General features: G+C 34.5%; 4 protein-coding genes across 7 annotated transcripts; all 4 read right to left on the bottom strand.

Annotated features, from left to right (window-relative positions):
• Nucleotides 1-83: 83 nt before the first annotated feature.
• Nucleotides 84-8,012, bottom strand: LOC110733514. Its single transcript, XM_021913574.1, has 11 exons — nt 7,261-8,012; nt 5,351-5,526; nt 5,054-5,235; nt 4,226-4,948; nt 3,860-3,937; nt 3,162-3,477; nt 2,857-3,056; nt 2,267-2,343; nt 1,395-1,496; nt 483-669; nt 84-382 (listed from the first exon to the last, which is right to left on the bottom strand). Exons 2-11 carry the CDS (start codon nt 5,523-5,525, stop codon nt 293-295), a joined length of 2,130 nt encoding a protein of 709 aa, XP_021769266.1. The 5' UTR covers nt 5,526; nt 7,261-8,012; the 3' UTR covers nt 84-292.
• Nucleotides 8,013-9,924: 1,912 nt separating this feature from the next.
• On the bottom strand, nt 9,925-15,566 carry LOC110733513 (biotin carboxyl carrier protein of acetyl-CoA carboxylase-like). The gene is made up of 9 exons (XM_021913573.1): nt 15,333-15,566; nt 13,487-13,666; nt 13,036-13,109; nt 12,382-12,435; nt 11,273-11,521; nt 11,134-11,196; nt 10,727-10,795; nt 10,465-10,510; nt 9,925-10,314 (listed from the first exon to the last, which is right to left on the bottom strand). Exons 1-9 carry the CDS (start codon nt 15,352-15,354, stop codon nt 10,253-10,255), a joined length of 819 nt encoding a protein of 272 aa, XP_021769265.1. The 5' UTR covers nt 15,355-15,566; the 3' UTR covers nt 9,925-10,252.
• Nucleotides 15,567-17,547: 1,981 nt separating this feature from the next.
• LOC110733512 lies at nt 17,548-19,572 on the bottom strand. Its single transcript, XM_021913572.1, has 2 exons — nt 18,636-19,572; nt 17,548-18,308 (listed from the first exon to the last, which is right to left on the bottom strand). The coding sequence occupies exons 1-2, from the start codon at nt 19,484-19,486 to the stop codon at nt 17,669-17,671; spliced, it is 1,491 nt and encodes a 496-aa protein (XP_021769264.1). The 5' UTR covers nt 19,487-19,572; the 3' UTR covers nt 17,548-17,668.
• Nucleotides 19,573-22,636: 3,064 nt separating this feature from the next.
• LOC110733511 (presenilin-like protein At1g08700) lies at nt 22,637-27,132 on the bottom strand. 4 transcript variants are annotated; one of them, XM_021913571.1, is made up of 4 exons: nt 26,534-27,132; nt 26,375-26,445; nt 25,281-25,478; nt 22,637-24,582 (listed from the first exon to the last, which is right to left on the bottom strand). In XM_021913571.1, the coding sequence occupies exon 4, from the start codon at nt 24,335-24,337 to the stop codon at nt 23,057-23,059; it is 1,281 nt and encodes a 426-aa protein (XP_021769263.1). In that variant the 5' UTR covers nt 24,338-24,582; nt 25,281-25,478; nt 26,375-26,445; nt 26,534-27,132; the 3' UTR covers nt 22,637-23,056. The 4 variants fall into 4 exon arrangements, with proteins under 4 accessions (XP_021769263.1, XP_021769261.1, XP_021769262.1 ...); XM_021913569.1 differs by having other exon boundaries at nt 25,372-25,478; nt 26,375-27,132; XM_021913570.1 differs by lacking the exon at nt 25,281-25,478.
• Between the last annotated feature and the right edge of the window lie 124 nt (nt 27,133-27,256).

Below are 27,256 nucleotides of genomic sequence, written 5' to 3'. Positions count from 1 at the left end.
GAGTATTTCCCCTCAACTCTTGTGCGTTTTCCATAGCTCTCAACGGTGAGGGTTTTTTCCCTCACTAACGTAATGCTCGGGTATTTTTTTTACACCTTTATTTTTACTCGTGAGGGCTTTTTTCCTCACTGCCGGGAGTGCTCTTACAACTCTTACATGTACTGTAGAGTACATAATTACAACTTTAACTTCTCATTATAATATGGGTTAAGAAGTTTTTAGTTAGATGGCTAATTTAGAAATATACAAACTTTTCATTCACAAAGATTCTCGATGTCATCACGTCAATACATCACACCGCAACAGCTGAGAAAAAACATCTTTTCCCAACGGCCTTCAGGTCAGTTAGTTGCCATCCTTTACCTTCAGAATAACACTCCGCCTACCACCAAAAATAAAGGCAAGAGAGGAATTTGTTATCAATATTACAAATTATTGTAATCAGCAAAGTTTACTTAAGAAAAGCACGCTTAATTACTTACCGTGTCCAGGATTTCCTCGTTCTCCTCCATCCCACCTATTGCATAGATAGTGTTTCCAAGAGTCACACAACCCATGTATCCTCTGGCATATTTCATCGGTTCCAACATTGTCCATGAACCAACGCGAGGCTCGAAAACTTCAACAGTGGGCACCATTTGAGCTCCATCATACCCACCAATGGCATACCTACACATGAAGTATACTAATGAGTTTGCCTATGCTTTTGGTGCATGTGAAATTCACTTGATAAAACTGATTTTTTAGTGGTAACCACTAGAGCAAAGACTACACGTCTACACCACAGTTCTTTAATTCTTAGTAGAATGGTCATGGGAAATAAGAGATCATTTAACAGCACATTCTGTTCATGGACATGGCAAAACCATCTAAATTGAATTTCCATCTAAAATTTCACATAATATCAGAGAGAGAATACAATTTAGATATTGACTGAAACACTATCTCACATTAACAAATGGGAATTTAGAAAAGTACATTAAGGGATTGTGATAACTGCTTAAAATATTGAAAGAATGACAAACTCTACATTTCTTGTCTCTTGTATTTTTACTTCTTAAAACAAGTCTGCTGTAAATAGTCTCTTTGCAACTGCTAATACTAGGCTACACGAGAGAGGTATCTAAGTGATCGTCCTTGAATCCAATTTATATAAATTGCAACGTGTGCAAGTATATTGTACTTGTAATAGGTAATTCAGAGTTTGCCAGAATCCTAAAACTACACTATGTAGCCACTGCTGTTTCACTAGTCTCCTTCCCCTCTTACTAGTGAGAGTAGTGACCATTTTTTAGATTACCAAAGTCATCAAAGTCTCAAAGATAGGAAGGGGAAAAAAAAAAGAAGCAAACCTTGATCAACCACAAATTCTAAATATGAGAAAGACTACTTACAACTTTTCATTCAGAACAGTCAGAGAGTGGCATCCTCTTCTTGTGTTCATACTCTTTAATTTAGTCCATGATTGTGCACGAGGATCAAATCTTTCCATGGACCTGCAAGGTGAGTGCTAAATGAATTTTCAACCATGACAAAATAATTTAAGAACTAGCCATTTCAGCAGGAAGCAGTAGACAGATTTTTGTAACAAATATATTACAGAAATTACATCTGACAAGGAACTGCAAACAGGAAATACAGGATCATGAAAAAAACCAGTGATGAGGAGCCACAAAAATAAATTACTTCAGATAATTCTCGAAGATATATTACCAAAAAAAAAAAAAGGCTCGAAGAAATATACCGCTATCCCCTACCTTCATTAGTAAATGACTTTGAGATTAGATTCATGTTATGGGGAGACCATGCAACTTTTGATCATAATCTTACTTTTTAGAGTATTGTATAAATGATCTTGATTTCAAAAAAAAAAAAAAAAAAAAAAAAAAAAAAAAAAAATTGTAAAAATGATCTAATACCTTAAGTAATAATTGTAGTGTCTCCAATAATATACTAATGATCTTGTCACAACTCATAATTATCTTGCACTTGCAACATACAATTGGTGGCTTGGTAAATGATTTGACATAAGAAATCCAATATCTTCTAGATAAATAGCCATAAAATGCCTTGCTTTTTTTCATAAAACGTGACATATTTACCATTTTGAAACACTAGCACAGAAACCTCCATGAGACTCCTAAATATCACAACAGATTTCAGCAAAAAGGAAAACAAAAAAAGGTCATTGTGAAGGGACAAGACACTATACATCAACACACAACCAACAATGGAAAACAAGGAATGTAAAGGTACTGTAACTTACCTTAAGTATTCACGACCATCATATCCACCAACAACATAAAGCACGCCATTTAACTGTGCTGCAGCTGGGCCAAACCTCTGAAAGTTCACAAGAAGAAAATCACCTTGATTGGGCTATGACAGAAATTAACAGACAAAATATTTACTGAGATAGGCCTCCTGTTCCTACAATAACACACTTTGGATAGCAAACACTTGAATAGTTCAAAGTGCCTACTGGTACTAAAGGTTTGGGAAACCTCTCTTATGCTTCTAGATCAGAACAATGCTTATAAAATTTCAAAATATTGAGAAAGAACCAAGCCATAATATAAAGAAAAAAGGCAAAAATGTATACTTTAGCAAATGTAGATGCTGATCAGCTAGCAAGTAAAAACTTTGGGACAATTCAGCAAGACTAAAAATAAGTTACAGTTAATTTTCTAGACGAACAAGATATTCAGCTACACAATCAAAATGCAAGAATGGATATTCATATGCGGTTTTTAGCTTTTTGCATGTAATTGAACAAGAAAGGATTGCTTACGTGAAAGCATATAATCAGAGGTAAAGCAAAAACTTGATAGTAGCAGGATGAATTATGTACATTACCTCTTGCGCCATTGACCTGGTAGTGATCCACTTTCCAACATTCAAATCAAGTAATTCAACCTCCGAGAAGCAGTCACTAGCATTCCCACCTCCTATAGCGTAAATTTTCTCAAAGAAAGAAACTCCTGCCAAACTCCCTTTCTTCTTGTTCAACGAAGGGCAGCTCATCCACTGATCCTTTTCAAGGTTATAAGATTCAACTTTAACCATGAAAGAAGAATCAAAATTAATGATGATATATTCTAATATTAGCATTAAAAGATAGGAGAAAAAGATGGAATGAGTCATATATAAATGATTAGTACCTGTGTCATACCAGGATGTACCATATCCACCTCCTAAAATGTATAATGCATTCTCATGTTTCACCACAGAAGCATATGGACGGATAGTATTCATTGGTTCAAGAGATTGCATCACATCTTCAGAGGGCAGGTACAAATCCAAGTCCCGAAGCCAGGAGGAGCCACTAAATCCACCTGCTAAAAGTATGGATTGACAGGAATCTTGAGAAGTTCTCTGGAACTGGAGATCCTCAACATGTCCACATGAATGAGAGGACAGAGACATCCCCAATCCCCGAAAATTTTCCAACTCGTAAACCTTTTTTTTGGTTTCTATCTGCATGTCAATATAGTCACATTCAAAAAAATCCGTTAGTTCTTGCACATCAACGGATCAGAAGCTAATGTCCATCAAATAACCGCAGCTGGAAAGGAGGGGAGAGGGGAAATAAGTCGTAAAAAACAGTGGCCAAACAATCTGGAGGACATTTCTCTAAAATAACAGCATGCAAAATTATTATAAAGTTTTGCAGATAGAGCTTGATTTTAGAGATTGCAGTTCATTTTGTATCGTAGTCGTTATTCCTGTTTTGGGATATGTATTTGAATTCACGACCACTTTTGTGGTTTTTGATAGTCAACCACTTAGCCAAGATATAACAATAATAATGTGTAAATTAAAAAAGAAAAGCAACACAATTATATTGGAAAATCCCTACCAAATCTTGCTCCAAGCTCTGGATTCTCCGCGTTTGATCCAACTGAAATGCTTTCATCTCCGCAATTGCTTGGATCAACTACACAAAATAGATACTCTAAGGATCAACAACACACAAAGATGGAGAGAAATGAGAAGAAACTGAAGTTTAAACAACAAATATAATATACATAATCAAAATATAATATATATAATCAAAATATAATATATAATATATAAATTACTACAACAACAAAGCCTTAGTCCCAAAATGATTTGGGGTCGGCTAACATGATTTGTATTGGGGCTAAGCCTTACTTTCACACAAGTATGGTGATCAACAAAAATTGCTTTGACCAATAAAAGCATAAAGTGACAAGTACGGTACCTTATTAACACCAGTATGATAATCTGTGTTCATCTCTGAACTGATTTCTTCAATAAAATAATTCACTTCTGACAGAATAGATGTTTCATTCACATAGGTCACTTCTGACACATTAGGAGCTTCATCAAATTGAGGCACTCCTGTCATAAGAGGAGCTTCATCCACACAAATGGCTTCAGACATAACAGGAGGAGCTTCATCCACACAAATGGCTCCAGACATAACAGGAGGGGCTTCATCTATGCAAACGGATTCAGTCATAGCAGGAGAAGCTTCATCTTCTGACATATTCGAAAATCCTTCACTGTTGGAGTCTTCTTCTTCCTTTTTAGAAGTAGAATCAGACTGAGGTTTAAACAAAGAGCTCCATGATTTCCCTTCAGAGGAAGTATTAATATTTCCCTGCCTCATCGCTACATCTTGATCAGCTGCAGCTTCCTTTCTTTGTTTATCTTTACCGTTTCCCAAGTTGTCAGCTTCTTGGTGAACCATTGGAGAAATTGCTTGTTTAAACAGAGTACCCCACTTAGCTGTAGTGCGGGGGACTGCAACACTTTTGCTAACTGGAGAAGCTGAGAACAAAGAGATTAACTTATTGGTTTGGACTTTGTCCAACTCAAACCAAAAATGGTTGGGCTCATAGTTGCTGTAATTATTAGCAAGAATAGGCTTGTACTGCTCTTCAGTAAGAGGTCGGCATGGTATACGAACCTTCACACGAACCTTATAACAAGCACAAACAAATTTATGTCAACTTTTGAGTTGCTAGATTTGCCTGGATAGCTTTACCTACAGTAAAGAATTAAATTTATATCATGACAAAAGTACCTGTGCAGGAAATGGGGTCTCATCTTCGCCATTTAAGGTCCATGCATATGGATTAATGTTCAATTGACCGGGAGATATTGCCTCAAATATCCCATGAAGTTTTCTGTCACTGTAGTTGAATAGGAATAGAGGCATGCCTGGAGTAACATGTTGCACATACTGAATATGTGCAGAGGGTAAGCCTGTTCAAGAATGCAGCAAATTGTTTGATCAAAAAGCCAGATTGTGAATACTTATAGCAAAGTGCAAATTATGAAAAAAAATATATCAATTTTGAGCAACAGGTAGCTAACTAACCAAATAATTGTTTGATAACACATTCATTGAAAGTGGCATGTTTGCAACCAAAGATAACCGCGACGAGGTCTTTCTTTGGCAATCTACGAGCCGACCAGGGATTTTGATTAATCGTATGTTGCGGAGGTGGCTTACTCTGCAACGGTACAGACTCTGTCTTCCTACCAGCACCCATCCTATCAACCAAAGTTAATGCATTTTCGCTTAAGAAGTTAAAGCCAACTCCAATACATGCTTACACAATTAAAACATAACAAAACAAATAATTAAGAAAAAAAGAAGCTCGGTAATAGTAATAAGAGAAAGCAATATATTTATTCCAAGATTATAATTCCTACGCACAAATCATAATTGAATACACTTCCTTTTTCAGGCATCCAGTAAGGCCGTAACATAATTCTACTGTTACTAAAAACCGACATTATGTTTTAACAAGTTATTATCCAAATTTCTCCAGGGAGCTGGTAAGATATACACCGTCCACTACTCCACCATTCAAATCATAAGTGATATGATTAAACACAAATACTGAGTAATAAACTATAATGTGCTGGGTTCAAACTATCAATGAGAAAATCGACATGATGTAGCCCTGTAAATCTGTAAGCAACGTAAAACCACCATCACCAACTTTTACTAAACACCCAGAGGTTTCAGATGGCTGGACCTGAATATCTGCATTAAACCTTAAGATTACTACACCCTAAAGGCCTAAACACATCTCACAGACTTTGTTGTTGACTGCAAATACCACTAGACAAAACTGGCAGGGTCAGTTCACATTATACTTGAGCAGTTGAGCTAATCTTTGACAAAAGGTCAATTAATCATTTTGTAACCAAATTCAAATATTGGAGTGAAGATATGAGCTAACAATCAGTTAATCACCCTAGCATAATGCATACTGTGTTTACATATGCAGTTTTCTAAACAATGCTGTATAATCAACAACGTGACACCATCTTTCTCATAATCAACCCAATAACAGAAATCGCTCAGCAAAAATTTCATACCCAAAAAAAATCATTACATGCAGCATAATACTCTCTCCGTCCTATATAGTACACATTAATAATTGCACATTCGCGCCAAAATAATTAAGAACATGAATACATGATTCTACTAAAAGAACCTAAAGTAAAATATACTTCGTCTATCTTACACTCTTTAGTCTCCATCACACAATTTCAATGGGGCTTTTGGACAGTCCATCGTCCATCACAGTTTCACAAAAAAACCATACATTTCTTTCGGACATCCCATAATAGCATATGTGACTATTACTTCTAGACAGGCGGGGTAGTATCAAGACAAAGACCATAAGGTTGAGCTACTTCAATATCAGGTTCAAAATTACAATTCTCAAGCTAAAACTTTACAAATAGCCACTACTCTAATAAACCACCATCCATTCAACATCAACGCAAAGCTAAATCCATAATTTAAGCTCAAAATTATAGTGATTGTGTAGTTAAATCTTCAATTTAACTCGTCAAAGGCGACGACGACAATTTAAACACCTATCCAATAAGTAAATTCATCAAAATTAACAACATGAACCTAATAGATTTTCAAAAACCACAACATATATCCCTCAGCACATCCAATGAAAAAAATACACTAAATTCACATTATTTGCACAAATTCATCGTCAAAAATAACATAGAAAACAAAATCAAAACCAAGCAAAAAAACCAAAGTTTTTTTAACAATAACACCAACATTTCCAAACGCTGAATAATAATAAACAAGCAAAAACAAAACAATTCCACAAAAATGCAAACAAACAATGAAAAAACTCACACAAAACAGCATTACATAAACAATTACAGCAGATTAACAAAAATGAGAATATTTCCAAAAATAACCAAAAAATAAGATCAAAATTTTGCCAATAATGGAAATTAAACCTCAAATTCACGACGATCAAAAGCAAATTCACGACGTTCCACAAACTTGAAAAGCAAGAGACGAAATACGGCGGCGTTAAACGGAGTAGTAGTGCCGGAATTCTGGAAAGAGGAGAGAGAAAGATGAAGTATGCGTAAGAGAAGTGGAAAAGGTGGTGGTGTAAATGTGTAACAGTGTTGGGGTTTATGAAGCGCGAAAAAGGAATAGTAGTACACTGTATCAGGAAATGTACGGGATGAACTGACACGATATATATGTAAGTTTACGGTTTTACCCCTATATTTTTGTTGTGTAGCTTAGTGGATTTTGCCATTTGTGATTTTGGTTTATACAAAGCTTAGGGTATCCCTTTGATTTTTATGCAATTTATTATTGGAATTTACCATTATTATATGCTTTGAGGTTTTTAATTTTATTTATTATATTATTATTTTTTTGATTTATTTGGGTATGGTGTGGAAGTTTTAGGTCATTTAATAAGCATGATTGTGAAAGTTTCAATTGTGGAGGTGGTATGTAACATATTAAATACTTCCTCTATTCTTTTTTACTTGACCTGTTTCTTTAATCACACTTGTCAATGTAAAACTTAAGCGATCGATAACTTTAATTCTTCATAAATAAAAATTATAAAAGTTGTATATTATGATAGTATTTATTGAGATGAATTAAAAAAGATATCATATGAATATATTTTTCCTTACATATCATTCACAAAAGACGGTCAAATGAGAGGTGGTGAATAGTGTAAAAGTCAAAGAGGGTCAAGTAAAAAAGAACGGAGGAAGTATGTAATAAATCTAAAGTAGCTTGAACAACATATTTATGCTTTTTCCTTTGAAAGTCTTTAATTAAAAGTATACTCCATATTCTTTAATAGAGTAGTAAGATGTTTAGATGTTTAAAATTTCTGTATAAAGAAAAAAGGGTGTTTTGAGTAAATCACGTTAAAAAAATTTCCATAAGAATATACGGTATTCAGTATTCATGACCAACAAAAAGTGCACTCCCTCTATGTGTTTTTAAAGTGTTATAATTTGACTAAACATGTATGTCAAGACATGATTTTGATCATTGCTTTATCCAGTTATATGTTAAAAAAAACACGTTACACAACAACATATGTGATTTATAAATTAGTAAAATAGTAAAGTCAAAATCACTATATTATTACTTTATTAGTGAAAATCATCAAAGTGTACCACTAAGAAAACAGTGGGAGTATTTCTTTAATCAACATACTGTGTTGATACTAATACTTCATTTTATATCATAAATAATTTTATATTTTAATAATTTTAACTGTCACTAAAGCTTCTTGAATCACTAATATTACATATGAAATTCTTATTGTTATATTTGGTTTTTATTAAATTGAAATTGTACTTGTTTTTTAAACAAAATCAAATTTGAATTATAAAGTATGTTTACATTAATACAGCTCCATTAAAATCATGCATAAATTAGCTTGTTATGCCACATAAGATTTATAAGCTAATTTTTTTTGTAGCTAATTTGTGCTCCAATTGTTAGCTAGTAGCTTGTGATTAAATTGGGCCTCAATTTGTTAATTTGCTTTTTACATATAATTTTATTAATGTATCAACCTATCTTTTTGGCAAGTTTATTTTTCAAGCAAATTTGCTAATTTGCTTGACCAAGCTAATTTAATTTTTTTTTTAGCTCCAATGGTTAAGTTGATACTTAGAGAATTTTCTAAATTGCAAGCAAATCCCTAGCTATAACCATTGGAGTTGCTCTAAAGTCTAAACATCTAAATTATTTGAGAGCTATTTAGAAGAAATGCCGTTAATTACAGATGTTTAATACTTATATTGAGAACTTAGATCTCGCAAACAATGACTGTAAGTAACGAAGGGCTTTTATTATTTAATAAAATAACCCCTAAATGTTCCATTAAAAAAAAAGAAGTGCTTTTACAGTTTTTTTTTAACCCATAACACATCATAAATTTAAAAGGGTTAAAGTAAGTTCTTAAATTGTCATCTGAACAACATTTGATACAGTAGAATTACCATTTACTTAGTACGAGTAATAATTCTAATAAAGAAGACTACTCTTCTTTTCTCCTCCTTTTCTTTCTTCTTTCTATATTTTTTTGTACCAGTACAAAAAAATATTCAAATAATTTATATGGTGACAAGTTGGGGAAAATTAGCTTTGTATAGGAAGCCTACCGGAGTACTTGACTACCTAGCAACTTGGAATGACATTGACATCAAATCGCTTGATCAACATGAACCTCGAGGTGTGTTTTACAACCAAGGAAGTTGTTTTTCACAAGCATCTAGTTCTTTTGCTTTAGCAAAGCAAGAGTAAGATATAAATTCGATAATGAGAGCCTTAACTGCCATAAAAAACAAAAAAAAAATCTATAGTTTCGTGCAGATACTTGCGTAACTTACAAAAAACTTGTGAAAACACAAGAGTTTCCTTAATATGAGTAACAAAAGAAAATAACAATACAAGAAGAGATGCATAAATTTTTTACTAAAGATTTAAACAAAAATTATGTATCCATAAGTTTGTAGTCAATCAATCGATACATGTGTGTGTTCAAGAAATAGAAAGCATACATCGTGCATGTATGATAAACCCAATAAGTGACTGCAGCTACTAGTGAAAACATAAATAGAAGTAGATAGAACAACTAAAGCTCATAAAATTGAGAGAAATACCTGCTTCCGAATTCAATGTATCAAGAACATACAACACTGAGATACAAATGTAACAAATTGATATAATGTATGCTGTTTTTTGTCCAACTAAGAAAATCATCGTTCAGTAATTGAACAGATTCTTCTTACCTTTTGCTTCAAAATGCTGCTAAATGGCAGCAAATATCTACATCTAAGTTCTCTTTTTAATTGAAGAACAAGAAGCAACCATAAACCAGTAACTAATTGAAACATTAGGGTGGCTGAAACGGAATGAAATAAATGCAGAATCGACAGATCAAAGAGGTGACATTCATCTGAGGCCGTGAAATGATGGCAAAACAGCAATAAGGGGGTCACCATAGCCTACAGCTTCTGCAAGAAACAATTGCAGAGTAAAAAAGTTAAAATTGTAAACTGAGAAAACTGAAAAAGAAGCATTTTTGTAAAGGGCCAGCCCTTATGATTTTATGGTTTATTTATGCTTTATAAAAGGTTTGAATAAGAAATCGTCTGTTCACATACCTCCTTCCTCAAAGAGCAGCTTCAGGACTTCACCAGCTACATCCGACTGCACATTCAATAATTAAATTATTATTGAGAATATACTTGCATTGTCAATGAGGAAAGTATAGGAAAAAGAGCAAGTTTTGTGCGAGACTGTCTCGCCCTGATCACTCATGAGACAATAAAATCCACCCTCCCCAAAAAGTAAGAAGTCGCCCTTCAGTTAGTTTTAATACCATACATGCTTTTTGCCAAGAAAGAATAGCTGACAGAAGCTAACCTTGACAGGAAGCTCAGTTCCAAATTGATCAATATAACCAATCACTTGTCCCTCTTTGATAATATCACCCTGCATTTCATTGGCAGCAATATGAGAAAGGTTTGTCCAATTAATAATAATTTAACCACATTCCACGCACACGAAAAACCCAAATCAAAATTGTAAACTCAACATGATACTGCCTCAGCTATAAAGCATTATTTAAGTTGGGTTAATTAGACATTTCTCTCATCTTGTGAATGTCAATAAGTGCAAGTATATGAAGCAATTCCGATTGTATCAGGCCTTCAGTTCAGAGATAAATAATCTACTAAGTCAGTTTCAGCAAAGATGTTCTCAAAAGATCAGCAGGATAATCATATATTAATTCATACAGCCAACTCCATATTCAACTGTTCAACTGTTACCTGTTTACAGTTATGAGGCTGCTTTTTGCCCTTTACTGTTCTTCCTCTCCGGAACGAGCCCACCTGAACAAGGGGTAAAAGATTTAGTGATGCGGTAGTCTCTTAGTTGTTCTATAGAGATGAAAATTTAAATACATACTGTTGGTGATGATACTAATTTAAACCCATTGGCTCCAGAAGAGGCTTCTAGAGAAGCCAACTTTGAGGATACTGCCGAGGAGGCACTTGCAAAGAGACCGGTCTTTTCAAGAGAGGGTTTTGCAGCTGATGCTGAAGGTGGGGCAGGAGCTGATTGAACCATGGGTTCACTTGGGATAGGTGGTGCAATTGGAACCGGAGCATGCATTGCTCCAACATTTCTCTTAAGATGCATCTCAAAATCTCCAACCTGCAACACATTACAAGCTACAAACTTACATAACTGTTAATTAAATATTACTCCCCACCAACAACCCCCAATAAAGGTCAAGCCCATATGTCAAACAGAACACTAAGTTCTCGTGAAGATCACAGTCCCACATCTATGGTGCAATACTCAACAGTTTTTTTTTTTTTTTTTATAAGAATAAAAGTAGATCAAAAATGAAACATAAGCATAACTAGCCATCAGTAGAAAGTCTAGAAACCACATAAAACAGGCTCAGCTCAATGACATGTAAGTCTGCACCAGTGTTAGAAAACCCAAGCATTCAAGGTGATCAAACAAACAATGATTTGAGGCGATTCATATATGTTGTACTATACATATTTGTTTCCAGAAATATTCTATTTCTTCTGACATGGCTATACTAGAACAGTCACAATTTCATGAGTATATGTCTATAGGACTTAAAGGCAATCATGTAAAGATAAGTAGTCTCAAAGTCCGGAATCCCAACTACTACCAGTAAAAAAATTCATCTCATAAACATTAACCTAATCAACAAAACAGTACTCCCTCCGTCCCTAAATTAGAAGCCTATTTTTCTTTATTAGTGAGTAATTCATATTAGAAATAGGCTTCTAATAAAGGGACGGAGGGAGTAATGTTTTTGATACAAAACCCCTAAACTTGCAACTTCAATTCTGGAGAACTTAGCATGAAATATTAACTCAAGACAACTTTGTTTGAATTCCTTAATTATAACTTCACTTAAGTATTAATAATCAGATGGAGATCTCAAAACTCGATCTCTTATAAACATCAACCTGAGAGAGTTTAACATGTAAAAGCAAACCCTCTATTACATTTGGATTAAAAAGCATTACCTTTAGCTGTACCTCAGCAACACTTGTTTCATCACAAACCTCCAAGAGCAATGCCTGAAGAAAGTTTCATCCATTAAAATAAACATGTGAAAAATAAGCTTCCATGATTTTCCCCCTAAAGCATCTATATGTACTAAGCATCAATAACACATGAATTAAAATATTAATTTAAACATAATGAATACTCTATTATGTTTTTTTACTTAGAAGTTGTACAGTGGCCTACCAAATCATGATCGATGGCATTTTAACACTTTTATCATTATTTGTGCTCTGGAAAAAGTTGAGTAAATAAATGTGCAAGCCAAACCAGCTCTCTTTTCTACCTTTAATGAGTTGGAATGAAATGCGCCAAGCATGGCTTTTGCCTTCTTTGTTTTTCCAATTCTCAATACTAGCTAGAGGTATTAAAATGGTGCTAATAGAAATTTAAGAGAAGGCTGCACACATATTATATGGGAATGATGAGTGTGCCAACTATAACATAATGCTTTGAATATTTTTATTTTGTAAGCGTCTCTTGCATGAAAGCCAAGAGTTTAACTATCTGCAGCCAATGTATAATTTATTGGAAATAAAATTCTCTTTGCACATAATGCACAAGTTATGTTAACATGCATCATAAAAAAGCATGTTGTAAAGAGGCCAACATACCTCAAATGCATTGGGGAAAGTGGTGCGCACAGCATGCTTCTCTATTGAGCCTTTTGATCTGTTGTTTACTGGAGCTGTCCCAATAAGGTCATTAAACTATAGTCAACGCTATGACTAAAGAGCAACATATATAAGAACTGTTATCAAGAAAGCTACAACAAAACAAACAAAAGAGTATTGCAAAGCTTTTGCTCCTTTCTGTCCAATCAGATTATCCACCTTGAAATTTCTGACTCGCAATATTGCACGGCATGCAAAAGTTTCAAGGTGGATATTTTAAGTAAATTAGATAACAGGGACATTCAATTATTAGTAATAGAACATGTTCATTATACTTATTCAAAAAGATATCCCATGGCTATAGTTAAATCAGGAAGGGCATACTTAAGGGAAAGGAGGGAATGAATGTTAGAATTTAGAAGATAACATAAGCTAACAATAAAGAACACACCATCAGAATTGGATGACACGGTTGTTTCAGGTGTCTTTGCACATGACACTACAAGTCTTGCTTGCCTTGAGGAGGAGGTGAGCTTTCCAACAGCGAGAGTTTGGCAGTGAGATCGAACCACAGTTGGCCAGGCAGGCTTCTCAAGCGAAGAAGAAGCATGTGAAATGCTGCCAGCAGAAACTATGATGCAGAAATACCAAGTTCCATACAGAAAAGCAGTGTTGTCTCAGTGTCATACCATCATTATGCTATTATAGGCCAATTAAAGACAAAATGACACATCAAGGGCTAAATATACACAATCACATCATATTTTCATTGCTCCTAAATACAGACAGAGATCGCAAAACAGTAGAGGTTCTAAATATTATAAATCTGGGACAAGAAACAACAATTAAGCACAGAAAGAAGGCAAAATATACGTTACATAATTTACAGAACAAAGCCTCATTTTCATGCAATTCAACTGAATAGGCCTAAATCCAAATATTATAAAACAAATTTCGAGCATAGAAGACGGTTCATTTTCACTAATTTTTAGAGAAGAATAATTGACAGTCTTAGTAATCAAAGCTATACATGTTCATTGGGAAAGAAGTAGTAGTGGTTGTCTTAAGATTATCACCACATCCTAAAGGCCAAAAGAGTATTTAGAACTTGCTCAAATCCTCTCTTACTTTCAATAAAAAGCACCCAGACAGGTCAAATCAGAATTTTTCCAAAGTAGTTAGGTGCAAATTATGTTCATTTTGAGCATAAAATATGGGTCATGTGATCATGTTATGTCCTCTTCCATATAAATCTCATCTTAATTACCCCATCATAAAATAACTAGTATGTATGATAGAACTCTGAAGAGTATGTAGCATGAATCCACAAATCCCTCCCTAACAATAAAACTCCAATCAAAATCACTACTGAATCAAAATGATGTTTGGATTATTTATCCCCTGGATAGCTGAGAATACCCATGGCTTTCACACTATTAGTAAATTGTAATGATCAGGGTGGGGTAGCTGAGACAGTATCCACAATGAAGACCTCCAAAGTAGGCACCAATCCAAAGAATGTAGAGATGGGATAGTGGTGAGATTAAAAGAAGTCGAGGTAGACCGAGGATAACTTAAAATGAAGTGGTAAAACAAGACAAGACACAATTGAGGGCATCAGTTATAGCTAAACACAAGATAGTATTCATATGAGGGATCATGTGCGTTCATGTAGCCGACCCCATCCTTTTTGAATTAACTCTCCCTTATTCCCTTATTGTTGTCAAAATCATTAAAATCCTCAACTTCTGGGTAAATGTTCATAGAGGTGCCAACCTACACTACAATCCAATAAAGTCCCTTTCGAATTTTATTTTTCTATCCATAATCACAAATGTAACAAGCACGAAACCGTACTTCGCAGAATTTGATCTGTTTAATGCAACATTACTTAATTACATAATCAATAACTTCAATCAGTCTATAGAACATTAGAACTATCACTAATTCGACACAAGCATCTCAATTGCCACTAATATAAAGGGGGGAAATTAGTCATTCAAAATTTCCCAAATTGTATCAATCAGAGATATGACCAACCAATATAAAATCACAGGTTTGAGTTAATAAATCATACAGCAAAAGATAATTTGTGATAAAAACTAAACACCCCATCAACACAATTACAATTCCAATCTAGAAAAGGGGTTAAATTGATCAAAGATTAATAAACAAGGTGAACAAAATTACACCAAAAAAAGCATAAATCAAACAAGAAAATGCAGGTAAAAATGAAGAACAGTAACATACAGAAACAAAAGTGAAGAGAAAGAGAGAGAGGATAGAGAAAGGCTTACGACGGAAGGCAGCAGTCTCCATGAAAATGAAGTGAAGAATCAAACGAGAAAATGCAGGGAAAAATGGAGGAGATCTGTGGGATGAGAGAGAAAGAAGGTGAGGTAGTAAGAAGAAAGTCTTAAGAAGTTGGAGGAGAAGGTGAGGAAGTAGTAGTATTGCCCAAAATTGCTTCGAAATGTCCGCCCCTCTTTCTTTGTGTCTTAACTGTGAAAGTTCACTCTTCACGGCCGTGCGCAGATTCTCAATTTTAGATGTCAAAACTATTCTCGGGTTAGGGCCTTAGCGAGTAAGACTCTTTAAGAGTGGGGAAAAGGATAAAAGAATTTTCACCCCTTAACGATTCATAGGGAGAATTACATAAGCTCAAGCTTGTGCATTCAATCTTTATCATTAGACCATGTATTCCTTGGTTATTTTTTAAAGTTTTCATCCTCACTCTCTTAGTACTAGTCCCTCACTAATTGTCATTTTAGTATACTTTTATTCAGGCTAATGAGGTATAGTTCCACCAAAAATATAATACTGAAAACCATTATTGATCTCATGTACATTTTGGGTTGTTCACAAAGCTTATCAAAAACTATGCAAAATGTAAGATGCTTGCATAATTTGACTAGCTTATCAAAATAGGTCATGTTAAGGTTAGCTTTGTATTGTGTCGTGTCGACTTCATGTTTGTTTTCGTGTTTGTGTAGTGTTAGTTTCAGTCAAATTATTGGTCGTGTAATAGACGACTAGCTCTAATTACATGGCTTTACTAATCATTTTGGGTGTAGAGAGCCAAAGGTTAGATATTGATAATACTCCTCATTAATCATACACCTATTCTGCTAATCAAACCTTTCTCAAACTCCAATTTGTGTGTTTAAATAAATACATTACTTTATACTTGTATTTGTTAAGACCTTTTGAAAACAATAGTATGGAGTAATTATTTTCAAAGTCATAAGCTAACAAAGTGTTGACTCACTTGGTAAGATTTTTACCTTAGTTCTTAAAGGTTTGGACCAGGTTTGAATTTTACCAATTGGGGGTATAGATTCTCTTACTCTCCTCTCTACTCCCAAGGGTCTGGTCTATAAAAACTGAACCCAAAAATTTGTAAGGAAGGTCTAGTCAAAATCTTCTTTACCATTAAAAAAAAAAACTTGAACAAGTAAGCCCTAACCAACCAAGTTTTCCCTTAATAAGTTATCTCTGTTACATATTATTTGCAACGATTATACATCTTTCCTCTCAATCTAGGTAATGTATAATTGTTGCAAATAATATGTAATTGAGGTAATAATAACTTTCACAAACGCACGGATACAATCTAGGTTCATAAAAAATGTGATAACCGGGCAATTATTTAAGGACATAGAGCAATTACCAAAAACACAAGCAAGCAAGCAGCTAATGGAAAGCTCAAGTGGCCGAGTCGGTGGCGTTTCTACAACCGGCGACGACCTGGTATTCGCTATTAAATCTTATGTTCTATAAATGTATAAATATGTAATTGCATTGTTTTTTTCTTGTTCAATTTGATAGTAGTTAAATTCCTAGGGTTTAGATAATCGAAAATTTCATCATTTTTTGTATGATCATAGCTAGAACATTTTTTTTCCTCAATTGGGTTAATTTTGAACGTTTTTTACATGATAAATTCACTTTTTTTTCCCTCTATTCTTTGATTTTTGTGGGGAATTCTCTTGTTTTTGGGTAAATTACTGATTTCTTTAGTGCTCTCACCTCTAGCTTTCAATCTAATTGCATATTCTACATTTTAATATTAATTGGATTTATCTTACTGCATTGTGTATTTAAATTGCTTTACATTGTCGTTGTTTTACATGTTAATTACAAATTACAATTGCTTAATCAAATTTTGTGAAGTACTGTATTTTTTGTTGATTTGTTAGTTCTTGTTATCATAAAAAAGTAAGTCCATTGAAAGTTGAAAACTTTAAAAACAATGAAAAGATGATTGATTATGACCTTACATCTTTTATCGTTAATTGATGAACTTGTTAATAAACTACCTTTAGTTATAATGTCTATTTCCATAGAAGTGATATTGTATAAAGACTTATTGTGAATTATAGACTCGTGTCGTCTATTTTTGTTTCACCACTGGTTGTAGTTGCACTAACTAGATTAGTCGAAAATTGCAGTTAATCAATTTGCTGCCCTCAAACCGCTTCACAAGCCACACGAGTTTGTAGGCTAAATTGATAATACTGGTAAAAATTGAAATAGAAATATATTACATTACAATGCAACATGACATTAGAGATAAGCGAAACTTCAGTTTATCTACATTCTACATGGTTACCCCTCTAGGCCTCTAATCTAGCTACATTAGAGTGAGCTGCAGAGTCTCTCTGAACTCGGCCCTCCTTGTTTCATTGTAGAATGTCCTGTATTTATTTGGCCAGTATGTTAATCCAATACAACCCGCTAGCTCCCATTCCATTGTTTTCTTTCCAATAGCTGATCTGTCCACCTTCCAGCATACCGTCTCTGCATACTGATCTCCTGCAAATATGACCCCTCCCTGTCTGGTAAAAGGCCTGTATGCACTAGAATACCGGTGTTTAAACCACGCCTTAGGCTGAAACAATTTCATTGGAGAAGGCTTAGACGAAAAGACCTCTCTTCCGTTTCCACTGTCATGCAGAAACCAGTTCAAACCACCACTGTCACCTTTTGCAGTCTCTTCAAATTTCCATGGTTTGAAGACTGTTGTTGTGGTCTCTCCTGCTGATACCTGTACTCCCACTTTGTTTAGAGGCTCAAATGATCCTTCTATTGTCTTCTCTATTTCAATCTCCTTCTTGGGATTCTCCGAAGATTTGCTCACCGAGACGCTTAAGATGTCTGCCTGAGATGCTGGAGTGACCTGGAGTGAGATTCTTGAAGGGAAGTGCTTTTCTGCTGCCCCTGCTCCTCGATCATTTAGAATTTTCTCACTTACAAGTCGGATGACATCTAGTCTGTAAGAGAAGATGTAATATAAAACATAATTCAAACTTTGTACTTACAAGATTGAGCAAAATACTTTAATAAAGCCAAGAAGAAAATGGTACAGAGTACATTTCAAAATTTTCAGAATATTGAAGATTAATTCTAATAAGTAAGAACTATTGTAAGAATTGCAGTATGTGTACTAGAATGATTTTCCTTGGCATTTTTTGTTTTGTAGCTTTATAGTTGAGATTGAAATGTAGTTTATTTTATTTTTGTAAGAATTGACATTTATATAAGTGCCCTAATCAAAATAAAAGTATATTGGTTGTGTGTAAATAGTGAAAACTCCGTACCTTATGTTGTCGATGTTTACCATTACTTCGATCCATTTCTCCCTCAGTATGGTTTTATAGTTGAGCTGTATGACACCCTCCAGATGGTGGTAGTTTAGAGAAAAAGCTAAACGCTCGTCAGCTGAACCGTTTGTGTTCTCGACTTCCATGGTAATTAGAGGACAATACAGCTGAACTTTCCATAACCCAGAAGTTGAAAAACCATGAGAATACAGAGGAGAAGGTCCTTTGAGGATGCGGTTGGCTGCTCTTAGCTCCATTTTCCAGTTTGTGATAGCTAGATTTAGGCATCTCATCCATTGCTCCTCGGTTTTAGACCCTAAGAGCCTTATGAGTTGCTTTGAGGCTTCACGAGATTGTGAAGTCGAAAGCATATCTTTTAGAGATTTAAGGCAATTGTAACGAAGATCATTAGGAGCTTCATAAATGCAAACTAAGAAAACTAAGGTAAGAAAGGAAACATTGAAGATGTCTTTCAAGTTAGGCGGAGGATTTAATTTGGGGAATATGAAGGGATGAGTTTGTTTGGTAGGTCCATATTTGAGAACGTCTTGGATGAAATTTGAAATGAGATTGTATATCGTGTTATCATCACTCAGGAGGTTTGAGGAAGTAGAGATGTATACTGGTTTTGAGATCCAAAGGGTTACAGGGAGGTTAAAGTTTGCGATTATGGCAAAGGAAAGTGATTGGGTTGAAGTGTTTTTGGTTATGTTGAGACTAAGGGTTGCCAATGATGTGTTTGATGTGCATATGCATGTTGACATCGAATCCTTCATCCATTGAGTTGGTGGTGGAAGATTTTGGATCCATGCCCATATATCGGCATTTCCACATGTAACAATAGCCATGTTTACTCTCTGCGATTCAAGGATGAGCTTTGAATATATTTATAGACTCAGAATTGATTGGGAAGAAGAAACTTTTTTTGCAGCTAGATTCCAGCAAGGTGAAAAAGTCAAAAGGAAGCAATAATAATGCTAGAAAGTCTAAAGAACATAGAACCTTAAGAAGGTTGATTAATTATATATGAGGCCTATGATTGGTGAATCGCACAAGAAATCGATTCTTTGGGGATGTCTTGTACAAGAATGAGATGCCTTGTAGCATTTTGGATATGAATAAGCTTTATTTGGTAAAGTTCTGTTAGCTTAAGTTACTGCAAGCTGAAGCAATATGCCTAAGTTAACACCTCCTCTGAGTTCCTTATGAGGTTGTACTGCTGACATCTCATAATCTGATGAGTCAGATATTAACCGCCTTTAAGTCGTGGAGTTTTAATTAAGGCGATTAGATCGATATGATTAAAAATCTAGTCGGACTTATCTGAATGTCTGTTTACAATCACATTTACAGTTTACTAATAGAGGAAAGGTATAATATGAGGAAAGTTGAAATTGTATATACATTGCTAAACTTAGTAATGTATGATATCAGCTGGAGTATTACATGCTTATGTCATGGCATCTTTGATATTTCTGCTTGCTTCTTGTGTATAGGAGTGAAAGTTTTGTGGAAAATAACTGATGTTTAGGTAACAGTTTCATTCTTACTTTGTTTTTCCTCTGAAGCATACCTATTTTTACCCTTCATTATTGAATTTGAGGCAGAAAATTAACTGCTTGATTTTGCAGGTATAAGTGTTACACAAGTTAGTTCAAGTTAGCTAATGATAAATGATTACCGTTCATATTGGTACCATGTATGTAGAAGATGAACACAAGTACATGTACATCAGGATGTATTCAAATTAGGCAAAATATTGCCAATATTTTTTTATTTTATATATATATATAGGGGAAGGCTCTCGTGAGAATTTTTCTTATGTGAGAACACTCTTTATGTTCTAAATTTTTACTCGTATGTTCTAAATTTTAAATCTGATGTTCTAAACTTATTTTTAGGTGTTCTAAATTAAATCAAATGTTCTAATTTATTACTCACATGTTCTAAACCATAAATTAGTTAAGCTTGATTGCATAAATTTTAAATAACTTGTTCCAAACTTTTAACTTTTATGTTCTAAATTTTAAAACGTGTGTTCTAAGATTTTTAATTATATGTTCCAGATTTTCTAAGATTTTTTAATTATATGTTTCAGATTTTAAAGCGTATGTTCTATTTTTTTTTACTCGTATGTTCTAAATTCTTTACTCACACTTTCTATATTCAATATCAGTTTGTTCTAAATTTTTATTCACATGTTCATAATCTTAAATCAAGTGTTCTAAATGTTACTCATATGTTTAAAATTTCATAAAGTAAATTTTATAAATTTTTAATCACTTGTTCTAATTCTTAAATCAGATGTTCTAACATATTACTCACACAAATGTTCTAAATTATTACTCATATGTTCAAAATTTTAATTTGAGTCACATGTTCTAAAATTTAACTCGTATGTTCTAAATTTTTACCCACATATTCTAAATTTTAAATTAGTTCTCATATAAGTATGAATTCTCACATATGGACCTATTCTCACCGGATCTCTCTCCTATATATATATATATATTCTCATATGATTAGATAAACAATTATTTGTTGTGAGACCATAGTGACCTTTTGGAGCAATTTTACATACCCGTAGTATTTGCGTTTTACTTGGTATTAATTACATGAAATGGCCTTATTCAAAACTTTCTTATACAGATGTCTGAGATAATCTCATGTTTGGATATTACATCTATTCGCCATGAAAGCTTTTATTTCTAATATTCTGATCGACTAAATTAATTGGTTAAAATCTTAAATTTAGTTCTCAAGATATCAAATTAAATATCATCTACATCACGTCTCTTACAACCTTTTTACTCCATGCCGCCTCATATGGTACCGTATGTGTAACCTAGCTACGTCCACCAAGAGAAAATCATATACGTACATGTTAATACCATTATAATATTGGTGGATCTGTTCAGAATTAGAGGCTGATATCTTCTCATCTTCTTCACGCCAAGGAATGTTTGTTACTATGTTGGTAGACGAAATAAATAATCAATCAAACAATTTGGAATTCGAGTCAAAAGATAAATGTACGCTAAATAAAATTATAAGGGTTAGGCAAAAATTCTAGTATATCCTTAATGGGTATGCAGTATGCTTGATGTAAGCTCAAAATCAATCATATGATAGGAGACAAGATTATAATTACGTTAACAACATTTGAAGATGATAATGCATTCATATATAATCGTTGAATTACATTATTATGGACTATAATTTAAAAATCACACTAATTAATTACTAATGTTGTGTCATTTTATCGCCTTCTAATGAATCAACTTCTCTTTTTATCTGAATAGTAGATTAAGATGTCTATTGTTCAGATATACCACAGATGTAATAGAATCACACTCATTTTTGGTAGAGTTTATAAACTAGTTTAACTTGCTAAATCTTGAAATGGTATGAAAGACTTAAAATCTCGTCTACATCTCCACACACAAGACGCAGGCGAGCACGTTTTGGCGGTTTTGCTATTACATATGCTAAAATATCTTTGGATTAGATAGAATATATCCCTTTTTATTTTTATAGGTTTTAAGCTCAGGCATATGCTTCTTAGAATCAAAGTGGCATAATCTTTTTCATATATTTATGACTTTTTTGGTCATAAATTTCCGCCAAAAAAGTACTTAGTTTTAGGTAGTGACTTTTAGAACTTTGAAGCTAAAAGGGTGAGCACACCCCACAAGCCATAATTAATGAATCAAATGCCAACCTAACCCAAGCCATGTTTATAGTAATCCCACATTAATAGCACTTATCAATATCAAATTGAAAATAGTCTGAAATAAGGAATACACAATTAGTCCTAGAATGCAAAGAGGCTAAAAAAAGTTGGAAAACTGTACGAACAATAGTCTTAAAAGGAAATAGTTTTAACATGAAGCAGAAAAAAGAAAGACATCATGCACGAAAATCGTCCTGATTTGCAATCTTGCATTTGGGCAGTTACAGTATTACTCGTAGTAAGGTAGAGCACAATTTCCTACGCATTGGTCACGAAGAGGAATGCCAAATTCAATATCTTGAATGTGAAAACCATTTCTCGGTACACCTTAACTATATAATGAAACAATTGAGCATTGACGCAAAAAATCTTAATCGACAGCTACTCCATTTCCTTCCATGGTCAAGATAAACCACTTCTCATTGTAAAATATACGAATATCAGATTGATGAATGCATTTCTTGTACACTATATTCACACATCAGCAAAACCAGAGACAGATTTGGTAAATCTCAGTCATCCATGTCGAGAACCTTGAAAAAGAATGTGTTGGCCTGTTGCCCGGTCAAAAATACAGCAAACAACACAACATCTCTTAGCAAATAGAACAACCCTCTTGGAAAAACATAACCTTCTGTAAACTGTAGTGCTTATTCCTTTTTTGGGTGTGGAGGAAGTTGCTTCATCAGAACATCATCAAATTTGTTGACGTCTGAACAACAAAAGGTTCCATTAACAATCGAGTCAAGAAGTAAAAAATCACCCCTAAAGCAATTGAAATAGGCAAGGCTGGTAGCGCTCGACGACACACGGACAACAAAATGAGAGTACAAGCAAGCCCTGATATAATAGCAAGGTAACAAGCATATACTGTCATAAGATCATACATTGCAGCTCTGCCCACGAGAACACTGTAAAACACAAAATCTCCCAGTCCAAGTTTGATACCAGCAGTCATGGCTTCCTCATTACCATCACCGCCATCTCTCCCCTCCCCAGCAACCATCTCCACAAGAGGTGACCTTTCTTCATCTACCACGCCAATCTCACTTGAATTCGCTACCACCAACGGTATTGTTTCCCCTTGATCACCACCCCTTTCATTCCCCATTCTCTCTCTTTCATCATCAACTGCAATCTCATCCTCATTGGAATAATTTCCAACAGTTGTTGACAGATTCTGAAGCTCCACTGATGAATTATCTGAAACCCCACCAACCAAAAGCCCCAAACCCCCATTTCTTCTTCCCCCGCCACTAGATGTAGAAACCGTAGGCCTTGCCTCATAAACTAAAGCTGGAAGATCATCATCTCTCGACTGAGACAGTTCCACTAGAATCTTCAACGGACCACCGGGAGCTAAAACTGCAACCAAATCATATACCGCCAAAGCAACCAGCAGCACCCAGGTAGTCCATTCAGGTAATTGGGTGAACCAAGCAGCAGTAATGATCCCCAAAATCACAGTGTAAGTTTGGGTAATGATAATTGGAACCCCTCGGCCGAATACTGAGACAACCCCAAGTACAGAGAAGTTAAAAAGAGAGAGAAAACACGTGGGGGCATCAAAGGGGAGAGAGAAATGGCTGATGAGAGAGAGAAAAATGGCACCCCCCATAGTGGTGAGGATGAGAAAAGCAGATAGGCGCATATAGTGTTTGAGAAAGTTGGTGAAGTTATAGTAGTAAAGGAGGACAAGGACGAAGGTGACTACTGCAATGAGTACAACAAAAACAGCAGCATTAAGAAGAGCACCTTCAAATTTTTGGGTAGTAGAATCGGATGGATTTTCTGAATAGACGAGGTTGGCTGCAGTGACAATGGGGGTTGGAGTAGGGGAAGATGGGAAAGAAGAGGATGGAGAAAGAATGGATACCAAAAGAACAACTAGGAGCATACAAATTGAAACAGGGGACATTACCCCTATTAGTTCTGTGCCAAGGGAATCAAGTATGCTCCCCTCCATTGCAGCTACTTTGTGCAGATGAGAAGAGAAGGGACTAGAAGGTCAGGGACACGCCATTGAGGGGATTTATGGGAGAAGAAATGATGAGTGAGCCCAAACAGAATGATTCATCCGCACAGATTTATGAGCTGTATTTATTGAGGTGTTCCATGAACTTTCATTTGTCCCTTTAGGCCTTTACCCTAGTTGTTTCAACATGGACAGACAACAGTGTTGATAGATTTACCATGGAGTCCTACTAAGCTCTGCACAGAATAGCAACCCAAAAAATTAGTTCAAGACACCATAGCAGCCAACATTCTGAACGAATTACATCTAATCCTATCAAATCCAAAAGCTTCACTAAATAAACTATACAATAATTCAATTGCAGATAACTAAATTAATTATAAAATAAGTATACTCGAGCAATCATCACCGATAATGATAATAACCTGCATAAGTTCCAAAATGAAAACTAATAACCCTTTATAAGCAGCACAAACAACAAAGCCAACTGCATCATTATCAAAGAACTAGCAACTTATTTAAGCAAAGGCAATACAGTTAGCTTGGAAAATCACTAATCACTAACAAACACCCTATGATCCCACAGATTAGTATAGCTATTCCAACTTTCCAAGTACTTGAAGGGAAACAAAATTCACAAGATAGAGCCACAAATTCACACAGAAGATGAAGAATAGAACCAGTAATGAGATGTTATATTCTCTCAGGCCATCTTTCATTGTCTCCTGCAAAGGTTCAAATATCAAAGAGGTTCTAGAACAAGAAATCTAATATCTCCACCTATTATTAAATTACTTGATGAATGAACTAGAGTAAATCGCGCTTCTATACATGCTAAATTAGAGATGGTAATACATCTCTTGTGATCAGTAAAGAGGGTGGTAAATCCTCAAATTGACCTAATTCTGTAGTCACTGGCCAAATTTCTCCTTACCATGTTCTGCACAGATGCATGTTAGAACTTCAGAATGCAAGAGAAACTGCAGTCGATGATGAATCATTATGTCAGAGACTCAGAGTGATACCTCTGATGAAGGTAGACGCACGCTAGAACTTCAGAGTGCAAGAGTGAGTGCAGAAGATGATGAATAACTAATCACTGCTCATCAGTCATTTCCCGAATGAAGCCAACCTAAAAGTTTTAGTAATCTTTCTTTAATATCATTATTTTGACTGTGGGCAACCTACAATAAACAAGCTAGATCTACGAAATATAACTGAAACTAAATTATACAGACAAGGTTCATTGAGCAATCCTTAAACTAAACTGTTTGCACGCTAAACTACCTCGACACTAACATGGTAGTTTGGTATAATGATGCAGTTGAACCGCTATACATTGAGAGTTGCATCAATGAGTATGTGAATCATCTAGAAACCCTAATTATAGTAACACATAACCAAGAAGCTAGATCTAGAAATCAGGAAAGAACAGTAAAATTTACTCTCTTTTTCAAATTTCAATCTTAAAAAAACCCTCAAAAGCTTACAATTATCACTAAGTACATTGTTATTAGACCACTGAAGCCAATCTAGCATAGGTTTAAAATTTTATTTACATTCCCAAACTTACATTTTACTCGAAAGAAAGAAACTTACATACTTGGAATTAGAAATATCAACCTACACCAATGAAATGCATAAGAGCATGGATTTTCAAGCATTTGCAGCTGTACAACAAAAATCTAATTGGGAAACTTAGCCCAATTCTCTAACTTTCAACAATCATTTAAGCTAACTAATTGGACAACCCTTTAACACATCAAATCAAATGCTCTAAATATGGTAAAAACCATTTTTCTTCTAAATCATTTAACCTAATTGTTAAATAACCCAGAAAAAAAGGGTCATAAATTTCCTTAGTCACTAGACTAATTAAAATTATTTAGTTTCAAATTCATTAAATACACTAAATGCCAATAATCATTCATAAAAATGTAAGTTAACCCAAAACCCATTACAGAAAAATCAATTTGAATAAAATTATTCGTAGTTCATTGATTAATAATTAGTGATTAAAAGTCTTACCTAGAATGACTATCGAGCAAAAACCCACATCAACAGAGATAGATTAAGTAGAATTCCTCGCCAATTTGAAGCTAAATTTCAAGAAAATGGATCAAATTTAGAGAGAAAAGGGAGAATAGAAATGAAACGTTTTGATCTAGAGATTGTAGTCAGTCTTACCACATGAGGTAGCAGTCGACTTTTGCGAGAAAATTCAAAGAAGAATGAGAGAGATGGAATGAGAGAAAGGGGAGTAGGATACTCTTGAATGGAAGTTCTTGGCTAAACGACATCGTTTTGCTTGCTGCCTTTTAATTTATAAACACATAAAATAAAAATGTTTTTTTTTTTTTTTTTTTTTTCCCCGAGAGAGAGAAACAAGAGCCAATTTATTCAACCAAAGAGTCAAACATAACATAATCCGACACACACGTCGGAACTTCCTCAATCTACACCCTCATCACATCATAGTTCCTGCTAACACAAGCAAGTCTATGGGCAACGCCGTTGCCATTCCTACCAATATGAGAAAAACTAATAGAAAGACACCTAGCAGACAAAGCAAGAATATCACAAATGATACGGCCAAAATCGGAATTTTCAGTCTTCCTACACTTCAAGTGCTGAATAAGCTTCAAACAACGTGACTCAATAATTAACTTGGTGATACCCGAGTCAATAGCAATGGATAAAGAGTGTCTTGCAGCCATAGCTTCAGCAGTATCACCATCTTACCCTGAACCTTCGAACACGAATTATAAATTATTGTTCACCAAAGTTATTTTGATTTAGGGAGAGAAACCATAACAAGTTAGCTACTTAATTATTACTTACTGAGTACTAGAGATAATGAGTTATCGTATTTCCCGCCCTCTTATCAGATAACAAAATCACTAATTAAAC

This window comes from Chenopodium quinoa, unplaced genomic scaffold, assembly GCF_001683475.1.
Source record: "Chenopodium quinoa cultivar QQ74 unplaced genomic scaffold, ASM168347v1, whole genome shotgun sequence".
Lineage (NCBI taxonomy): Eukaryota > Viridiplantae > Streptophyta > Magnoliopsida > Caryophyllales > Amaranthaceae > Chenopodium > Chenopodium quinoa.
This window is presented reverse-complemented; position numbering and strand designations above follow the sequence as displayed.

Excerpts from the sequence above, each read along its gene's own strand:
- LOC110733514 (XM_021913574.1), bottom strand. The coding sequence starts at position 5,525 with ATGGGTGCTGGTAGGAAGACAGAGTCTGTACCGTTGCAGAGTAAGCCA. Across the intron at positions 4,949-5,053 it reads AGACCCCATTTCCTGCACAG|GTTCGTGTGAAGGTTCGTAT; the intron begins GTACTTTTGTCA and ends GCTTGTTATAAG. Across the intron at positions 670-1,394 it reads ACTGTTCTGAATGAAAAGTT|GTATGCCATTGGTGGGTATG; the intron begins GTAAGTAGTCTT and ends CTTCATGTGTAG.
- LOC110733513 (XM_021913573.1), bottom strand. The coding sequence starts at position 15,354 with ATGGAGACTGCTGCCTTCCGTC. Across the intron at positions 13,667-15,332 it reads GGAGACTGCTGCCTTCCGTC|TTTCTGCTGGCAGCATTTCA; the intron begins GTAAGCCTTTCT and ends TCTGCATCATAG. Across the intron at positions 10,796-11,133 it reads AGCCTCATAACTGTAAACAG|GGTGATATTATCAAAGAGGG; the intron begins GTAACAGTTGAA and ends AATGAAATGCAG.
- LOC110733512 (XM_021913572.1), bottom strand. The coding sequence starts at position 19,486 with ATGGCTATTGTTACATGTGGAAATGCCGATATATGGGCATGGATCCAA. Across the intron at positions 18,309-18,635 it reads GTAAACATCGACAACATAAG|ACTAGATGTCATCCGACTTG; the intron begins GTACGGAGTTTT and ends CTTCTCTTACAG.
- LOC110733511 (XM_021913569.1), bottom strand. The coding sequence starts at position 24,337 with ATGGAGGGGAGCATACTTGATTCCCTTGGCACAGAACTAATAGGGGTA.